General features: G+C 48.7%; 1 protein-coding gene and 1 long non-coding RNA gene across 2 annotated transcripts in view; both read left to right on the forward strand.

Annotated features, from left to right (window-relative positions):
- The first annotated feature begins 4,461 nt into the window (after positions 1-4,461).
- Positions 4,462-19,853, forward strand: part of LOC122373216 — a 47,694-nt gene continuing 32,302 nt past the window's right edge. Inside the window, exon 1 of the mRNA XM_043351064.1 lies at positions 4,462-4,556. Coding sequence (XP_043206999.1) covers positions 4,503-4,556 — 54 coding nt within the window. The 5' untranslated portion in view covers positions 4,462-4,502. The remainder of the gene's footprint in view (positions 4,557-19,853) is intronic.
- Positions 9,658-17,425, forward strand: LOC122373217. Its single transcript, XR_006255006.1, has 2 exons — positions 9,658-9,861; positions 16,977-17,425. It is a non-coding gene; the product is annotated as an uncharacterized LOC122373217 (long non-coding RNA).

The following is a 19,853-nucleotide window of genomic DNA, read 5'->3' on the forward strand; positions in this document are numbered from 1 at the left end:
TGGGTCGAAGGATATGAACGAAGGAGCCTTTGTGTAATTGTCAGTAAGTATTTCTCCGGCTTTTCCTTCAAATGGTGGGATGGTATCAGTCTTTTTGCGTCCTGTCATTTCGCGCAACGTCTGGTCCCATTTGCTTATTATAATGGAGAGGTCGCAAAATTGACCTAACCTTAGGTCACCGATATCAAGATTCCGAGACATACATATTGTACATACCTACTATTGCTCTGATCAGTCGCTGAGACTTTCAAAGCGATCGGTCACTAGGTGTACCTATGGCAGACAAAATCTTTTTATGAGGTGAGATCACTTGAAGTGACCTAGCTACCTGACGTTGAATGTCCTCGGTCTGAAATTTTTTTACAACATATGTAGAATTGGTGTATGATAAGGGGTATCAAAAACAGCGGCGTTTCGTGCCGCTGTTATTTAGATATTCGCGAAAACCCACAATGGGTGTTTGAGCACCCCCCCCGGTGTTCAAACACCTGGGGCCGTATTCACGCCGATCATTTTCGTAATAATTTTCTCACGTATGACCTACTTCCTAAGCAATTTTTTGTTAATCACGTTAACTCCGTCGATAAAAACTTATCGAAGTGTCGACGTGAATACCAAATTATACTTACGAAAGAAAATCGACTTACGAAGTCAACGTGAACACGGCCCCTGAAGGGCAAAGATAGCCCCTCCCATGCCAGCACGGCACGGGGTAAATTGTTGAAACTTCAAAACACCCTTGACATAGTCTCAGCTGACCTGCTGCCCTGTAGGCAGTAAATCAATACTGCCTTACCTGCTGTCGGCCGGTAGCCTCCGCCCCAGCGGCGGTCTCTCCGCTGAACATCTTGGAGCTCTGACCGGGTGGAGCCGCCGACACGGCCTTTATTTGTCCGATAGGAGATGCACATGACGCACCGCACGTGCACACTCATCTTCGGCGCCCCGTAAGATGTTGACCCCTGGTACTCGGTTCGATAAGAAAAATACACGGTATAGTGTTTTTTCCTCTGTTCCAGTCGGATTTCCGACGGGGTGCGATAAGGAAAAAGTCGCCAGGATGTGCTGATAGGCAGGCCTTCAGAGTGGAGGACCGAGGACGGTGGTTGTTGGTAAGGGGGAGGGGAGGGGGGTCTGAGTTTGGGGCTGAGTGATAGTCTGACCTGTTGTTAGTGTGTGGTCTGTTAGTGTCCCCCCTTGCTCCTTCTTCTCGCTAACAAGAGGTCACGGTCGATCTCGGAATTCGCATTACATAGTTGTGTGTCTATTCATTCCAAATTGACCAAAGTATTATAATTTTCCTAATGAACCTACTCCAGGTGACCAAAAAACCCTGCAATCAGTCGCCAAACACGAGGTGTCCCAGAGCTAGGAACTCTGACGCGGAGTAAGATATTGTGGTTAGGTATCGTAGTTTCGTGCAACTTTGTCCACCAAGGGCAACTTTGGCCCACGCCTGGAGCAAGTTGTTTTGCTGTAGCCTTTTCACTTACCTAGTGCAGAAAAGTTGTTGTTATGGTTCGGTAACACTGTTCATTGGTTACCTTTGGGAACAATTCTTAGTGGGTCCTAAGGCCAAGTTGAAGGGTTAGGAGGGGTAAAAACAATCAATGAAAAAAATAACGGAAAATCAGGTTTAGCTAGGGTCCAGTGAGGACGGTAAACAGGTACGCCAGCAGTGAACTTGTGGTTTCCAACTTGTAGCGGATATTATTTTATCCCTCGCCCTGGCAGGGGGGGGGGGGGTCGATGCGACCCCCCTAAGGTTTGTCGAAGATAGCGTAAAAACGGAGGCGCGCAGTACCGCTAAATTTGGCACAGCCTATGGGGCAACCTTTTTGCATATGACCTGAAAAATTTTAGGTCCCGGTTCAGGTCACCAGGTCAAAAAATCCGGTACAAGGTCACGGTCAAATTTCAATTTTCTTTTTACACCTGTCCAACTCACAGTTTTAGACTGACTTCCTTCAAACTTTCAGGATGTGCTAAGTTCACCGAATTGTATAGCATGTAGTTCGGGGTTTTCTAGGTCACTGACCTGAGGTCAGTTAGAGGTCATTACGTCGTAATGTAAAACCTATGGAAAATACCAGAAAATACTAAATTCGGAAAATACTGGAGATATCCGCTTCGTTCTATCACTTTTGTGCTTTGAATCCACAGTAGGTACTTAACAGCAGGTCACTTGGTGCTTCTTTGTTTGGTGCACTTATCCATGGGTCAGGTCAAATGAGGTCAACTGAGGTCAAATGACGTTTTTGCCAATAACTTGGCACATAATGGCGCTAGAGCCTAAAAATGGTGTCATTGTGTTCCTGGTGATTAGCCGAATTGAATGATATGCGATATATGATGCAATTTGGTTAGCTTGAACTTAATTAATTAATTAAAGTTTACTTAATAATTAAAAAAAACTTTAAGTACGCTTAAGCAAGCTAAAAAGTAGATCATTCGACGCGCCTTGACGTGCTGAGTTCACTGGTACTTTTCTTTTTGTTCTATCTTTATTAGATCAGAAGCCATAAGCGAAACACTTTTGACCTGTTTTTAGCGAAATTTTTACATTTATACCTCCCAAAACCCACTAAATATCGACCTAGAGCAACACAATTTGCACAAGGGCGAGAACTCCAGGGGGCCCACGTACCTACTAAATTTGGTGTTTCTAGGTGCCATAGGAGCCAATCGCGCGGGGGGGGGGGGGGTGCATCGACCCCCCCCCCCTGCCAGGCCGTGTAATGAAAAAATGCCATGCCAGTGCGAGGGTTATAATACCATAGTGTAATATACCATAGTGTTATTTATTACACTATGGTTATACGATGCTTTTATCCATCATTTGATACATGCCTGTTGATGATTTCATGAATAAACAAAACGAAACTGAGCCATACCAGCTCAAAGACATTCATCAACCGAATGACTGTTTTCAGTTGACTTACTGGACAGTGAACTAACTGTTCACGGAAGTAACTCGGCTCAGTCGCCGCGTCCAAAGGCCGCCGGTCCGTCCCGTCCGCGGCACAGTCCCTCGGTCGTGCCAGTCAACACAGCCTTGTCTAAGCAGCGCCGATTGGCCATTCACCCCTCCCACACACTGGGGGGGGGGGTGTCCCCTGAGGCTCTGACCCGGATAGGGACTGCGAAATGAGTGACGCTATCTAGCGGTGCAGCTGGTGGAGCCCCTCAGACGTGCCAGACCATGCAGCCACAGATTTATGCAAACAAATCGGCCGTGCTTCACCCACCAGAGGGGACCCCAGTAAACCACAGAGGACCACAGTAGACCACAGTAAACCACAGTGGACTGTAGTGGACCACAGTGGACCATAGCGGACCACAGCAAACCACAGTGGACCACAGTAAACCACAGTGGACTATAGCGGACCACAGTAAACCATAGTGGACTATAGTGGACCACAGCAAAACATAGTGGACGACAGTAAGCCACAGTGGACCACAGTGGACCATAGTTGACCACAGTGGACCACAGTGGACCACATACTGCCGTCAGGTAAAGCGGCAGTTTCATTTATGTGCCCGTTGTTTGTATGGCAGTTTGTTTTGTGGCCTGAAGTTGGAACTTAAAATTGAAGCATCCGAAAATGATCGATATTGATCGAAAACATGATGTTGATGTAAAATAATATGTGAAGTTGAGAGAGTTCATTTTATCCGGATACGGTGGCTTACTTCTTGAAATAATTTTTGCTAATTGACGGCTGCGCATCATCCGTCATTACATGGCGGTCGTCATAAACAAAAATACTTTCAAAAAGTAAAATACCGCATCTGGATGAAATCGCCTCCTCTTTCAACTTAACGTATTCTTCTTTTTTCATCAAAATTATGTTTTCGATCAATATTGATCATTTCCGGATGCTGCAAATTGACGTTCCAACTTCAGGCCACAAAAAAGGTATGCTTCAACGTTGGACTACCATACAAACAACGGCCATATTAAAGCTGGTTTATTCTTCTTGCACCAGGGCCTCGTTTCATAAAGCGAGTCCGTAACTTTCGCCGGTTTTTGGTCTTGTATTGCAAGTGTATGTGGAGCGATGACGATAGTTTGAATAGCTGAATTTCTTTATTTTGCAAGCAAGAACAGAAGGGAGAAGGGGAAATAAATTTATCGCTTCACATGCACTTGCAATACAAGCCCAAAAACTGCCGTAAATTACGGACTCGCTTTATGAAACGAGGCACAGGTGGCAGCACTTCTTTTCCAAAATCAGTGCTTGTGTAATGTGTATTTCCAAAATCGTGTTTTCCTCGCTGAGGAGTGAAATCAGCTTCATCGTTGCCAAAAATAGCTGATGGCGTTGCCAAGTAGCTGACTTCATCTAGTCAACAAACGGACCGGCAGGGCGGCGGTGGGACTTCCCCCCGCGCGCCCGGGCCCCTCTCGGCTTCTCCGTAGGTACCTAAATAAACTGGCCGCCAGCTCCGAACAGCACAAAAGACAGTCGGCGGCGGCTCCGCCCGGTCACAGTTGCAGGATGTCGTTCAGCGGAGACACCGCCGCTGGGCCGGAGGCGCCCGGCCAACAGCAGGTGAGCGAACTTAGTGAAAACTTGTTGCTAACACTTGAGCTAACAGCTAACACTTGTTCTAACCCACTTAGTAGTTGCCCCGGTATCGTATCTGCTAGGCATTTTGAGGAAAATTTTCTGGTAAACTAATAAGCTGGAAATTGTTGAAAACCGTTCTGTATCAGCAGCTGTTTGTCTTGGGAACCAGGTGCGCCGTTACGAGACTCAGCGACTGGTACCCATTTTAACCCGCGCATGACTGCAGGGTTGTGGGGGGGGGGGGGGGGCGCTAGAGAGCCTCCCTCCTGTTTTTCTGCAATATCTTCTAAACCGCTAGACGCATCAACACGAAACTTGCAGTGCATGAATTTGCACCTTGTGTGCAAAGGAAAAATTCGTAGTTTCCATAGGTCGGCCGGAAATGACGTCAGAGTGACGTCATGTTCGCCGATTTTGATGCCAAACATTGACTACGGCAATCGCTCTCAAGAGCACAGTTTTTGAGCTAGATCCAATCAACAATGACCTCAAAGACTTAACCCGCGCCCTGCTGGGGGGGGGGGGGGGTGTTTGAACACCCCCCTTGTGGTTTTTCGCGAATATCTCAAAAACGTCATACATCAATTCTACACATGTTGTGAAAATTTCAGACCAAGGTCATTAAAGGTCAGGTCATCAGGTCACTTGAAGTGACCTCACCTCATAAAAAGTTTCAATGTCTGTCATAGCTACACCGAGTGACTGATCGCTTTGAAACTTTCAGCGATTGCTAAGAGCAACAGCATGTACAAAATGTTTATCTCAGAATTTTGATATCGATGACCTAAGGTCAGGTCAATTTTGCGACCTCCCCATTTAACCCGCGCCCTGCTGGGGGGGGTGTTTGAACACCCCCCCCTTGTGGTTTTTCGCGAATATCTCAAAAACGGCGGCGCGGAGCGCCGCCGTTTCTGGTACACCTTATCATACATCAATTCTACACATGTTGTGAAAATTTCAGACCAAGGTCATTCAAGGTCAGGTCACCAGGTCACTTGAAGTGACCTCACCTCATAAAAGGTTTCAATGTCTGTCATAGCTACACCGAGTGACCGATCGCTTTGAAACTTTCAGCGATTGCTAAGAGCAATAGCATGTACAAAATGTATATCTCAGAATTTTGATATCGATGACCTAAGGTCAGGTCAATTTTGCGACCTCCCCATTATAAGTCAATGGGAGAAAATTGAAATGCGCCTCTTTTGGACGAAAGACATTATAAACACTCCCAAACACTGAATTACAAGTGGTTTAGACACACTGAACATGAAAATGGTGTCCGTGACCCCTGTTTATGCCCTGAGGTCATCTTAGGTCACGAATGGTATCTAACAGTTTTTCGCAAATAACTTTTGATAGAGGCATGCTAGAGCGATGAAAACGCCTTAGATGTGTTCAGCTCGACGATACGGATCGACTGATATGCAACATGACCCTTTCCGGTCAGGTCATGACCTTGACCTGAGGTCAAATTTTCAAGTTGACCTTTCAAGGTCAAGTTATAGTTCATTCGATGCGTCTTGACGAGAGGAACACGATGCCGGTAAAAGTAAGCTCGTACAAGCCTTGGGTCAAAAGTTATTGCAGAAAAACTGTTTCCGAAAAAATCGGCTATTTTTGCAGTTTTTGCCCCCTGCAGGCAAAACCGTTGACGTTAGGTCAAATCTGAGAGAATTACTCAGAAAGGGCGTTAATAGGGCTATCGAATGCGCTTTTCCGCGGCGCTGTAGCTCTATTGGTTCCCGAGTTATGCGTTGGCTTCTTGGAAATTGTCGACATTCGACCTGGAAATCGGCGAAATTTTGCCTTCAATGACCTCTGGTGACCTGACCTTTGACCTGACCAAAAAATTGACCGAAGTGATTTCCTCATTATTTTTTACGCTCTTTCGAACGCCGCCTTCCGCGTATCGCTACGTGGCCCAGGAGCCGAGTTAGAAGGGGGGGTGTTCAAACACCCCCCCCATCAGGGCGTGGAAATCCAGGACCCCCAGCCGGGCGCGGGTTAAGTCAACTGGAGAAAATTGAAATGCGCCTCTTTTGGACGAAAGACATTATAAACACTCCCAAACACCGAATTACAAGTGGTTTAGACACACTGAACATGAAAATGGTGTCCGTGACCCTTGTTTATGCCCTGAGATCATCTTAGGTCACGAATGGTAGGGGAGAGTGGGGAAAGATGCCCAGGGTTTTACTATGTCACATATTTTTCGAAAATGACGATCGGAAAGCAAAAACTTGGAGTTTCAACGGAAGCCGACATCATTTTTTTCCAAAAATATCACACTTTCGTGCCTGAAATATGATAACTTTTTTTGCTATTAAGCATTTACCTGAAGAAGTGAAAGGGGCATCTTACCCCACAGGGTGGGAAAGACGCCCCCTGGCGTTGGGGAAGATGCCCCCCTTCACTATAAGTGACATAAATGGGCACGTGAATCGCCTGAACGAATCAGTAGTCCCTTCGAGCCTGCAGTATACACCAAACGTCATCGTAAGGGCCCTCAAAGGTAGTCGTAAGGGGCTTCAGAAGTCATCGTTAGGGCCATCATAGTCCAGCGCGGCCAAACAAGCCTCCGTGGTGGCGTTCGGAGACCACTGTGGGGCCCTTATAGGTCTTCATGATGCTTAAGGGCCCTCGAGCCCATTGTTGGGACCTCAGATGCCAGCGCGGCCCGTGGAATCAACGTGAGAGCCCTCAAAGGATGTCGTGAGGGGCCCTGGAGCCAATAATGGGGCCCACAGAGGCCGTCATGAGGGCTCTCAGAGTCAGATGCCGCCCAAAAAGTCGCTGTGTGGGCCGAGAGACCGGCATGGGGAGCATCCGACCGTACTGGACTCTCAATAATCACAGATCTGCTTTTGTCTCTCATCACAAGTATGTAATAAATGATTTGACGGGCTGCTTGAAGGTCAGCCTACGGATTTAGGGGGGCGTCTTTCCCCATTTTCCCCATTCCCCATTTCCCCATTCCCCATTTCCCCATCTTACCCCAAGGTACCGAAATAACATTAAATCAGTACAATTTGTTAGCCATAAAACTACAACCGGAAACAAACTGTTTGGACACAGTACACGCATGTTAATGTATCACGACTATAGCAAGGGACGCAAAAATTATCTTCCTTCTTTGATATTTACAATGTTTTAACACCAAAATATTTTTTTGAAAGCAGCAAATAAAAAACATGCAATCACCAGCCAGCCGTTGCCCAACTGAGCTTCGCAAATTTTTGTGCAGTTAACAAGGCAGGCTTCCGCTTTACGCTAAGAACATTAATTTCCAGGTTCGATTCTTTGATTCGCCGCTAGAGGGGGTGGGGCGTCTTTCCCACCCTGGGCATCTTACCCCACTCTCCCCTATCCAACAGTTTTTCGCAAATAACTTTTGATAGAGGCATGCTAGAGCGATGAAAACGCCTTAGATGTGTTCAGCTCGACGATACGGATCGACTGATATGCAACATGACCCTTTCCGGTCAGGTCATGACCTTGGCCTGAGGTCAAATTTTCAAGTTGACCTTTCAAGGTCAAGTGATAGTTCATTCGATGCGTCTTGACGAGAGGATCACGATGCCGGTAAAAGTAAGGTCGTACAAGGCTTGGGTCAAAAGTTATTGCAGAAAAAACTGTTTCCGAAAAAAATCGGCTATTTTTGCAGTTTTTGCCCCCTGCAGGCAAAACCGTTGACGTTAGGTCAAATCTGAGGGAATTATTCAGAAAGGGCGGAAATAGGGCTATCGAATGCGCTTTTCCGCGGCGCTGTAGCTCTATTGGTTCCCGAGTTATGCGTTGGCTTCTTGGAAATTTTCGATATTCGACCTGGAAATCGGCGAAATTTTGCCTTCAATGACTTCTGGTGACCTGACCTTTGACCTGACCAAAAAATTGAACGAAGTGATTTCGTCATTATTTTTGACGCTCTTTCGAACGCCGCCTTCCGCGTATCGCTACGTGGCCCAGGAGCCGAGTTACAAGGGGGGGGGGGGTTTGTTCAAACATCCCCCCAGCAGGGCGTGGAAATCCAGGACCCCCAGCCGGGCGCGGGTTAACCTCGCCCGTATAGGGAGGGGGTCGAACGGACACCCCCCTCGGTTTTTCGCGAATAACTCGCGTAAAAAGCGGCCGATCGCGACGAAACTTTCAGTACCCTCGCGTTGATCAATTTTACACCTACCCTGAAATTTTCATGACCCTGACCTTAATGACCTTTGACCTGTGACCTACTTTTCGAGACCATGTTTGGCCGAAATCGCGATTCGGCGTATGTCGGCTCGCATTAGCCGCGCGTTTGCAGTCTTTTCGTGGTTTTAAGTGTTCAAACATGGGATATGATTTTGCTCCCATACATTAGGGTGGGTGTCAAGGTCACCGGAAGGTCAGGTCAGGTCATTGACCTTTGATGACCTCGGTTCACTTTTTCGAGTTTTACATGTTTCTATGCCAGTTTTTGGAGCTGAATTCGAATTTAGCAACCATATGAACATTTAGGAAGTAGTTTCGGTGCCTTCGTAACATGTTACGAAGCTGTCAGAGGCGGTTGCCACCTATTACGAATACCCTTACTGGTTGACCTGACCTGACCTGACCCGACCTGGCCTAAATGCATGAAGACATCATCTGTGATCAAAACTAGCATGATATTCGTGATCAGCACCCCGAAAAAACCCATAGCAGCCACGCTTTACGACATTCTAACAGGTCCCGATTTTCCCGATTTTTGGGTCATTGACCTGACCTGGAAGGTCAACCGATGACCTAGGACCTTAAAATTGGGTATCATCGGCTTCGTCTCGTGACGCACAACACGCTCGTTTTTTTTTTCCGCGAAGCTCTAGCTTGATCAGGGGCGAAACGGCAAGGGGGGTCCACCGGACCAACGGACCCCCCCCACCCTTTTACGTTCGCGGCTGGAAAAACACCAATACGGGCGAGAGTTAATGAAGGTACCATGTGCGTATAAGGGCCATACTAAGCACCGGTCAAGGTCAGGTCAGGTCACGAAAGGTCACTGTTACCGCCGAGAGGGGGAATTGAAGGAATAGGAGGTGCCAGTTCAGTTTATTGCTTAAGGCATGCGAATGTGCAACACTTACCTGTGCATGTCTGCCTGCGGAATTTGCACTGCATGGGATGTTGGGACGTTTGCTTTGTGTTGCAATCGTGGCTGCCGGGTTTGCTCACACATGTTTTGCCTTCTCTTACAGTGCAAACGTGCTAAAGTAATTGTTCATTGATGACAGGCGTATTGTGGACCATTGAACTCCTTCATCTTGCAAACGAAGTACGTATCCATACGTTTATGTGTTAAATGTCTGCGGTCAACTGTGGCTACGCTATGGAGTCATTTGTTTTCTAATGAGCTGGCCACTACTTTGAATTGACACTGATCACAACAGAATGTTCAGCAGACGCCAGACAGTACAAAATGTGAATGACTGCTTGTGAATAATGCACTGTCAAACAAATCGCTAGAATGCTTGCTCGATTGTCTTGTCCGCTTAGCTTCTTGCGCAGGGCTGTCGTGCATGAATCGTGCATGAGCACTGCATGAGCTTCATGTGACTGACGGTGCGTGATCTGTGCGTGTTTGTTGCAGCTTTTACGTGACAAATGAATGGACTACTGCTGCAATACATCACTGGGGCAATCCTAACTGTCCTTCTCTATTGATGGTAGTTGACGAAACGCGGTTACAGTAAAAGTTCGTTTGCTGCTTCCTTTTCCAGTCACTCAATGAACACAAGTTGAACATACTTACCTTCTGTCCAATGTAATGTCCCATCCTTGTCATTGGTATCACTGAAGAGGAGAATTGAAGACAAGATGGATCAACAGAAGGTTCAAGTGCCAGAGAAGAAGACAACTGTATGTGAAGGGTCACGACCAACAAGAGGAAAGAAGATGACTGAAGCTGGCAGAGAATACCAATGTGGTATCAAGACACAGGCATATAACAGATACTGCAAGGAGCTTAACAAGCTGTCAGTGCGCATACTGACTGAAGATGGTATGGAAATAGCAGACGATATCAGTCAGGAACTTCTGGACAAATGGATGCTTTGCCATCAGGAGTTCCTACAGATTGAACAGGAACTCCAAGAACTGCTGGATCCTGAAGACAGACTCCAACATGACAAGAAACATGGCCAGCAACTGGAAGAAATGAAAGTGATTCTTGGTCTTCTAAGACAACAAGATCCAAGAGGGCTTCTCTGCCGCCCGTATTCAAGTGCTGCACCTGGTGCAGTTGGAGGACAGGGTGTGACGCAAGAGACGCCTCAAACCGACCTCAGGATTGAACGCGATGATGACAACAAAAGCGCTGCGTCTCGAAAGAGCACTGCAAGCTCGTTTCGTGCTAAGCTGCTCGAAACCCGCCTTCAGGATGAGCGTCAGCGAGCTGAAGCGGAAGCGAAGATGGCTGCTCTCCAGAGTAGGAGGAAACTGGACCAAATGAGACAGGAACTCGAATGGAAAGAAGAAGAGCTTCGGCTGAAGACACAAATTGAAGTCAGTGCAGCACAGAGGGAAGCTGCAAACCGGATTGCAGAGGAAGAAGAAGAGATGTTTGTTATGGAAACAGGAGCAAGACCTCGCATGTGTGTCGAACATCAGCAAGCTCCTGCTGCTATGCATGAAGCCGCAACACTGAGAAACTATCAAGAAACTGAAGGTCCAACCATCGACACAGCTGGCCTCGGTATCAGTCGCTCAACAAGAGTTCCGTTGGACGCAGTCGGTGATCCGCAAGGAAACGCTGAGATGACATCTCAAGAACAACTGCTGACGGGTCTGTCAACGCTGTTGTCAGCTCAGAACAAAAGAAGTGATCTCCCTAAGCTGGAGCCAGACGTTTTCAAGGGCAACGTTGAAGACTTTCCGCTTTGGTTAAAGTCGTTTGAGTCCTTCATTGAAAGCAAGACCGAGTCTCCAGTTGAACGGCTAAACTACATGTCTCGTTACACGGCCGGAGAAGCGAGGAGTGCGATACACGGACTGCTGTGCCTCAGGACCAACGACGCGTATGACCGAGCGAAGGCACGCCTCATCGAGCGATATGGGAACAGCTTCATTACCGTCACAAGCTACAAGAAAAGACTGAGGGACTGGCCTGTGATCAAACCGGGCGACACCAAGGCCCTGCAACAGCTGGCTGACTTTCTAGATGGGTGTTCTGCTACTGCTGATGTCGTGCCAGGCATGAGAACGCTAGGCGAAGCAGAAGAGAATGCAATGATCTTGAAGAAGCTGCCGAGGTACATCGTCGATAAGTGGAAAAGGATCGTGGACAAGAAAATCTACGAGCCAGAGCCTGGCCAAGAACCGTGTTACCCATCGTTCGATGAATTTGTCACATTTCTTGCAAGAGAAGCAAGAATCGCCTCGGGCCCCGTGGCGATGCTGGCGACCCAGGAAGAGACGCGGAGCCAGCGTCGCCCGCAAACACAACCCGCTAATGGTAGAGTCAGGACCTTCCTGTCATCAGCAGGCGCCCCCAGGCCGGCAACTGAACTACGTAGCGGACACACTGGAGGCTCACTGGATCCGACGCCTATCAAGTGCTTGTTGTGTCCAGGACGACACATCACTGGACTTTGTGATGTCTTCAGATCTAGCTCGTTAGATGAACGTCACGAGCTGGTAAAGAGATATCGTCTCTGTCGCGGTTGTCTTCGAGCTGGCCATCGCTGGCGTGAATGTAGGCGCAAGGAGACCTGTGACAGATGCGGCAAACGACACCCGACCCTGCTGCACGACGAACGACTGGCCTCCGTGCACAGGGAGACACAAGAGAAGAGATCGGTCCACGATGGATCTACTCAGACTGCAACGTCACTGCAGGTGACAGCCGAACGAGGGACGACACCCTGCTCACATTCGATGCCATCGTACCCGTCAGGATCTGGCACAGACTTCATCCGGAGTTGAACCTGGTGACGTATGCAGTTTTGGATTCACAGTCGGACGCGTGCTTCCTGAAGAGCAGCGTTCGGGACTCTCTGCAAGCTGACGGTGAACCGATACAGTTGGAGCTAAGCACGATGGCCGGCAAGTCAAGGCTGGAGTCACTGGCTGTAAAGGACCTGGTCATCGAATCCCTGAGCACAGGCACCGAGATTGAACTACCAACCACGTACACACGGGATGACATTCTTCTTGATCGACAGCTGATCCCAAGGAAGTCAACAGTTCAGGCTTGGGAGCATCTCACAGAAGTGGCATCGAGCCTACCGAGGTACTATGAAGAGGCTGACATCGGTCTGCTGTTGGGGTTGAACTGTGGTGCAGCCATCAAGCCTCTGCAAACAGTCACAGGTGGAGACAACGAACCCTGGGCAGTTCGCACTGAACTGGGGTGGTCTGTTGTGGGCACGGTCGAGACACCGACGACGCCCTCTTCAGGCTGCTACCTCGTCAACGTGGGTAGTGACGTCACTATCAGGCGACACTTTGCCTTCAGGATGCAAGTGAGAGAAGTTACTCCAGAACAAGTATCACATCTCTTCGATAGTGACTTCAAGGAGGTCTCAAAGGGTGCCAAGATGTCACAAGAGAACATGAGGTTCGAGACGTTGATGAAAGAGCAGATGGTGCAGGGAGAAGATGGACACTTCGTAGCACCGCTGCCGCTGAAAGACCCGGACTCTCAGTTCCCGAACAACCGGATCATGGCAGAGCAGCGTCTTGCTTCCCTCAGGAGACGCTTGCTATCGCAGCCGCGCTTGAAAGAAGAGTATCAAGCATACATGCAGGATATGCTCGATAAAGGCTACGCTGAAGCTGTTCCGGATGACGAGCGATGCCGTGACGACGGGAAGGTATGGTATGTCGCTCACCACGGAGTGTACAGTCAAACCAAACAGAAGCTGCGCGTAGTGTTTGATTGCAGTGGAGAATTCCAGGGATGTTCCCTGAACAACCAGCTCATGCAAGGGCCCGATGTGTCCAACAACCTGTGCGGCATCCTGACTCGGTTTCGAAAGGAGCGCATCGGTATCACATGTGACGTGAAGGGCATGTTCAACCAAGTCAGGGTAGCCCCCGAAGACAGAGACCTGATAAGGTTTCTATGGTGGGAGAACGGCGACATGCGGCGAGAGCCATCCGAGTACCGGATGACGACACATCTGTTCGGCGCTTCATCTTCGCCGGCGTGCGCCATGAGTGCCCTGAACAAGACAGCCGACCAGTACGAAGAAGTGTTTGGATCTGACGCGGCAGACTTCATCAGAAGAGATTTCTATGTGGATGATGGTCTGACGTCGACTACCGAAGAGAAGTCAAGTGTGCAGCTGGTCAAGGACACGATCAGCATGTGCTCGAGTGGAGGTTTTGAGCTGCATAAGTTCACATCCAACTGTCCCGAGGTGGTGGCAAGTGTTCCCGAGAGCCGGCGTGCAAAGTCCTTGGAGCACGTGGACATCTCTGAAAGGACTGTCATTGAACACGCACTCGGCATGAAATGGAATCTTCAAGAAGACTCGTTCCACATAAATACGGACATCTCAGTGAAGCCGACAACCAGGAGAGGAATCCTCTCCATGGTCAGCTCCCTGTATGACCCACTCGGCTGGGTGGCCCCATTCACACTTCTAGGAAAGAACATTGTGAAGCAACTGTGCTGTGACGGGCGTGACTGGGATGAGCCTGTTCCGGACCACGTCGAGCCCCCGTGGGAGGAATGGAAGACGGACCTGAAGCAGATCGCAGACATCTCTATTCCAAGAAGGTACGCCTTCTCTGAGCACAGCCTGGCGGACTGCAGATGTGAACTGCACCACTTCTCGGACGCAAGCCTAGATGGATATGGAGCATGCAGTTACTTGCGTATCATAGATCAAGATGGATCAGTTACAACGTCACTGGTCATGAGCAAGAGTCGTGTCACACCGAAGAAGTCAGTGACAATCCCAAGACTGGAGCTGGCTGCAGCTGTGGTAGCGGTGAGGACAAGTGTCTTCCTGCGAAGTGAGCTCTGTCTGCCAAACCTCACCGAACACTTCTGGACAGATAGTTTGGCCGTGTTGGGTTACGTTCAAAACGAAAGCAAACGGTTCCACGTCTACGTGGCTAACAGAGTGCAAGAGATCAGACAGTTCTCGTCAGCCCGACAGTGGAGGTATGTCCAGTCAGCGGACAACCCTGCCGACCTAGTCTCACGCGGGATGCGGGCCGACAGTCTCAAGACGAGCACCCTATGGTGGGAGGGCCCCTCCTTCCTGAAACAGCCCGGAAGTCTTCCGGGTGGTGAAATCATTGTCGAGGTGCCCGCAGATGATCGGGAAGTCAAGGCGGCGGCATTCCAAAGCGGAACTAGTACAGGACAGCTGCCGAAGTCGTATGGTACGATGTCTTCAAGACTGTCGTACTTCTCGAGCTGGTATCGGGCGAAGAGATCAGTGGCCCTTTGTCTTCGCTACAGAACGCTCCTCTTGGAGAGGATCAGGTCCAAGAGTGGCGGCAAGTCGGAGAAATGTTCACCGAGTGGACCGAGAAGAAAATCAGATCCAGTCAGTGTGAAGGAGATGCAAGAGGCCGAGAAAGTCATCCTGAGAGCAGTACAGGAAGAGTGTTTTGTGAAGGAAATGAAAACTGACGCAACGAAGATGACTTCTGGAGTGACAGCAGACGGTACCAGCTCCCTGAAGCGGTTGAATCCGTTCGTTGCGGACGATGGACTGCTGCGCGCTGGGGGACGTCTCAGGAGGAGTAGTCTGCCCTTTGAAGTCATCCATCCAGTGATCTTGCCGAAGGAAGGTCAAGTCACGAAGCTGATTGTCTACAATGCTCACGAAGAACTGCACCACGCAGGACGTGGAATCGACTCTCAGTGAGATCCGGCACCGTGGATATTGGATACTCCATGGAAGGTCAGTGGTCTCGAAGTGCATTTTGGGGTGCATCCAGTGCCGAAGGATCAGAGGAAGTCCTTGTGGCCAGAAGATGGCGGATTTGCCAACTGAGCGAACGGAAATGTCGGAGCCTTTCGAGTTCTGTGGCGTGGACGCGTTTGGTCCGTTCTTCGTACGAGAGAAGCGCAGTGAAGTAAAGAGATGGGGTCTGATGTTTACCTGTTTCGCTTCCCGAGCTGCTCACCTGGAAGTGATCAGTTCTCTGACCGCTGACTCATTCATCAACGCATATCGTCGTTTTATCTGCAGGAGAGGTCCCATCAGGCGTATATACTGCGACAATGGAACTAACTTCATTGGTGGGAAGAACCTGTTGGAGAGCGCTCTGAAAGAAGAGGATCACAAGCGAATCGCTCAGACACTCAGTAAAGACAACTGCGACTGGGTGGAGTTCGCATTCAATGTGCCATATGCGAGCCATATGGGAGGCGTTTGGGAACGCCAAATCCGAACGGCGAGAACGGCGCTGACCAGTCTGCTGAGCGCTAATGGTCAACAGCTCGACGACGAACTTCTGCAAACTCTTTTCGCCGAGGCTGAAGCCATCATCAACAGCAGGCCCTTGACCTACTGTAGCATGTCCAGTAGTGATACTGTGGAGCCATTGACACCTCTCCAACTCCTCACCCTAAAATCAAAGGTCGTCCTTCCTGCCCCTGGGATGTTCTGCTCCGCGGACCTGTATGGGCGACGACGGTGGAGGAGAGTACAGCACCTCGCCACCGAATTCTGGACGCGGTGGCGACGCGAGTTCCTGCCGTCTCTGCAGGAGAGGCGGAAATGGCAGCGGCCAGAACACAACCTGCAGGAGGACGACGTTGTCATCATGGTTGATGACAGCCAACCGCGAGGCGCCTGGCCACTAGGCCTGGTTGTGGCGACGTACCCGGCTACGGACGGACTTGTGCGAAGGGTGCGAGTGCGTGTAAACGGTCAGGAGTATGACCGCCCCGTGCACCGTCTCATTTCTCTCATGAGACGTGGGCAGTGTGATTCCCAGTCGGGGAGTCAGTGAGTCGAGCAGCGGGGCTGGAGATTTCAGCTCGCGATCTTCGACGGAGCTGGAACAGAGTGGTTCGTCGAATCGGCCGTTGCGGTTTTTGCGCGGACTTTGGGCGAGTGCTGAGACAACGCGGCCAGTGATTGCGGCACCCGGCGGAGCGGCTGCAAAGAACTCAGCTGTGATGGGGTGTTTGCGGAAGTTATCTTTAAGTTTGTTAAGTGCGCCTCTGTGCATCCGGGATTTGTTCTCAGGATCATAAAATCCTCACCGGATTTTGGGGAGCCATGTTACCGCCGAGAGGGGGAATCGAAGGAATAGGAGGTGCCAGTTCAGTTTATTGCTTAGGGCATGCGAATGTGCAACACTTACCTGTGCATGTCTGCCTGCGGAATTTGCACTGCATGGGATGTTGGGACGTTTGCTTTGTGTTGCAATCGTGGCTGCCGGGTTTGCTCACACATGTTTTGCCTTCTCTTACAGTGCAAACGTGCTAAAGTAATTGTTCATTGATGACAGGCGTATTGTGGACCATTGAACTCCTTCATCTTGCAAACGAAGTACGTATCCATACGTTTATGTGTTAAATGTCTGCGGTCAACTGTGGCTACGCTATGGAGTCATTTGTTTTCTAATGAGCTGGCCACTACTTTGAATTGACACTGATCACAACAGAATGTTCAGCAGACGCCAGACAGTACAAAATGTGAATGACTGCTTGTGAATAATGCACTGTCAAACAAATCGCTAGAATGCTTGCTCGATTGTCTTGTCCGCTTAGCTTCTTGCGCAGGGCTGTCGTGCATGAATCGTGCATGAGCACTGCATGAGCTTCATGTGACTGACGGTGCGTGATCTGTGCGTGTTTGTTGCAGCTTTTACGTGACAAATGAATGGACTACTGCTGCAATACATCACTGGGGCAATCCTAACTGTCCTTCTCTATTGATGGTAGTTGACGAAACGCGGTTACAGTCACGGTAGGTCACTTTCTGCTATGTGGGCATGTGACACATGTTTTATGAGTTATTTTTCACGCTGAATCTGATGTTCATGGTTATATGTGACCCAAAGTCACTGTCCTGGTTACCAGTGTGTATTGAAAGCTTTAAAAAGTAGTAAACCATACATCACCAAGTCAGGGCTAAGAAAAAGTCAGTTTTTTTTTATTTTATCGTTGACATAAAAATAATGCACTTTTCTAGACGAGCTTTGTCCCAGGAATTTAATGCTGTCATTTGTTTTCACATGCGATGTTCAGGAGCGCCTAAAACTCATAAAAATGCTAATGACTTCGCCATGCCCTATACATGTTGGAGCTATTTTTTACAATTAGGGGGTCAAAATCAAGATAGAAAGTTTAAATTTGGTACATGAAATTTTCTAATCGAGGTCTATAACATATATTCCGATTTTTTTAACTGTTTTTAGTTTTTGAAATTTTAGGGGGAAAACATTTTTTTGGAAATTCCGAGATAGCCATTTTGACCCGCGCACCGACGGGGGGACGGTTGGCCGCCCCCCTGAGTTTTTCGTGAATAGCGCGAAAACCGCGGCCGCGAAATTTGGCATGACTTTTTCCTGATAAATTATACACATGTTGTGCAAGTTTGAACCTCCTACCTTTCAAGGTCAGGTCACCAGGTCACTTCGAATGACCCAACCTCAAATCAATTTTTTGCAACTTTGTCACCGTGTCAGAGCTACAGTAGATGACGGAGGCCTTTGAAAGTCTGAGGTTGTTACGAAGTCATTAGTAGCTACAATTTGTATATCTCGGAATTTTGATATCGATGACCTAATGTCAGGTCAATTTCTGACCTCCCCATTATGTCAATGGGGGAAAAATCAACTTCCTGTTTTCTTTACTAAAACGCGTCGGAATGGCCCAATATACCATGAATGACTTCATATACGATCAACCTTGACTACCTTTAGCCTTTTTTGCTCTTGGGCAACTGTATGGTCATGTGACGTCACCAAAGGTCATCAAAGGTTTTTTGCTAATAATTCCTCACAGGAACAAGATGCAGCCGCGCCGATGGTCATCGTCGTGTTCAGCTAGTCAAGGCGCATCGAACGATAGGTATACATGATGACCTTGAGGTAACGTGACCTGAGGTCAACCTTTGACATCGACCTTTCGGAGTGAACACTTTTCAACAAAAACAACAAAAAGATTCGACGCGGATTGACGAGAGGATCACGATGGTGCCATCAGTTTGTTCCTAGCTTGTTTACTTCGAAAGTTATTCGATACACACTCTCATACCCAGCGACCCATTTTGACGTTTTTGACCCCTGTGACGTCATCTTTGACCTGACCTAAAAATTATTTAAATAGAAATGGTAGAACGTGTCAGTGCGTACCCCATGCCGTCCACCGCTTGTCTCTATCTTGCTTGGTTCTCGAGATCTCAGGGGGGGGGGGGGGCGGTCAACCCCTGAACCCCGTCGGTTCTAAGTTGGCGCAGACCCCTTCGGTGTGCGGGTTAAAGACCTTGTAAATCTGAATCTTTAGGCATCTTTAACCCGCGCCCGGCTGGGGGTCCTGGATTTCCACGCCCTGCTGGGGTGGGGGGGTTTGAACACCCCCCCCTCTAACTCGGTTCCTGGGCCACGTAGCGATACGCGGAAGGCGGCGTTCGAAAGAGCGTCAAAAATAATGACGAAATCACTTCGGTCAATTTTTTGGTCAGGTCAAAGGTCAGGTCACCAGAGGTCATTGAAGGCAAAATTTCGCCGATTTCCAGGTCGAATGTCGACAATTTCCAAGAAGCCAACGCATAACTCGGGAACCAATAGAGCTACAGCGCCGCGGAAAACCGCATTCGATAGCCCTATTAACGCCCTTTCTGAGTAATCCCCTCAGATTTGACCTAACGTCAACGGTTTTGCCTGCAGGGGGCAAAAACTGCAAAAATAGCCGATTTTTTCGGAAACAGTTTTTCTGCAATAACTTTTGACCCAAGCCTTGTACGAGCTTACGTTTACCGGCATCGTGTTCCTCTCGTCAAGACGCATCGAATGAACTATAACTTGACCTTGAAAGGTCAACTTGAAAATTTGACCTCAGGTCAAGGTCATGACCTGACCGGAAAGGGTCATGTTGCATATCAGTCGATCCGTATCGTCGAGCTGAACACTAAGGCGTTTTCATCGCTATAGCATGCCTCTATCAAAAGTTATTTGCGAAAAACTGTTAGATACCACTCGTGACCTAAGATGACCTCAGGGCATAAACAGGGGTCACGGACACCATTTTCATGTTCAGTGTGTCTAAACCACTTGTAATTCAGTGTTTGGGAGTGTTTATAATGTCTTTCGTCCAAAGGAGGCGCATTTCAATTTTCTCCCATT

This window comes from Amphibalanus amphitrite, unplaced genomic scaffold (genome assembly GCF_019059575.1).
Source record: "Amphibalanus amphitrite isolate SeventyFive unplaced genomic scaffold, NRLGWU_Aamphi_draft 001461F_arrow, whole genome shotgun sequence".
Taxonomy (NCBI): domain Eukaryota; kingdom Metazoa; phylum Arthropoda; class Thecostraca; order Balanomorpha; family Balanidae; genus Amphibalanus; species Amphibalanus amphitrite.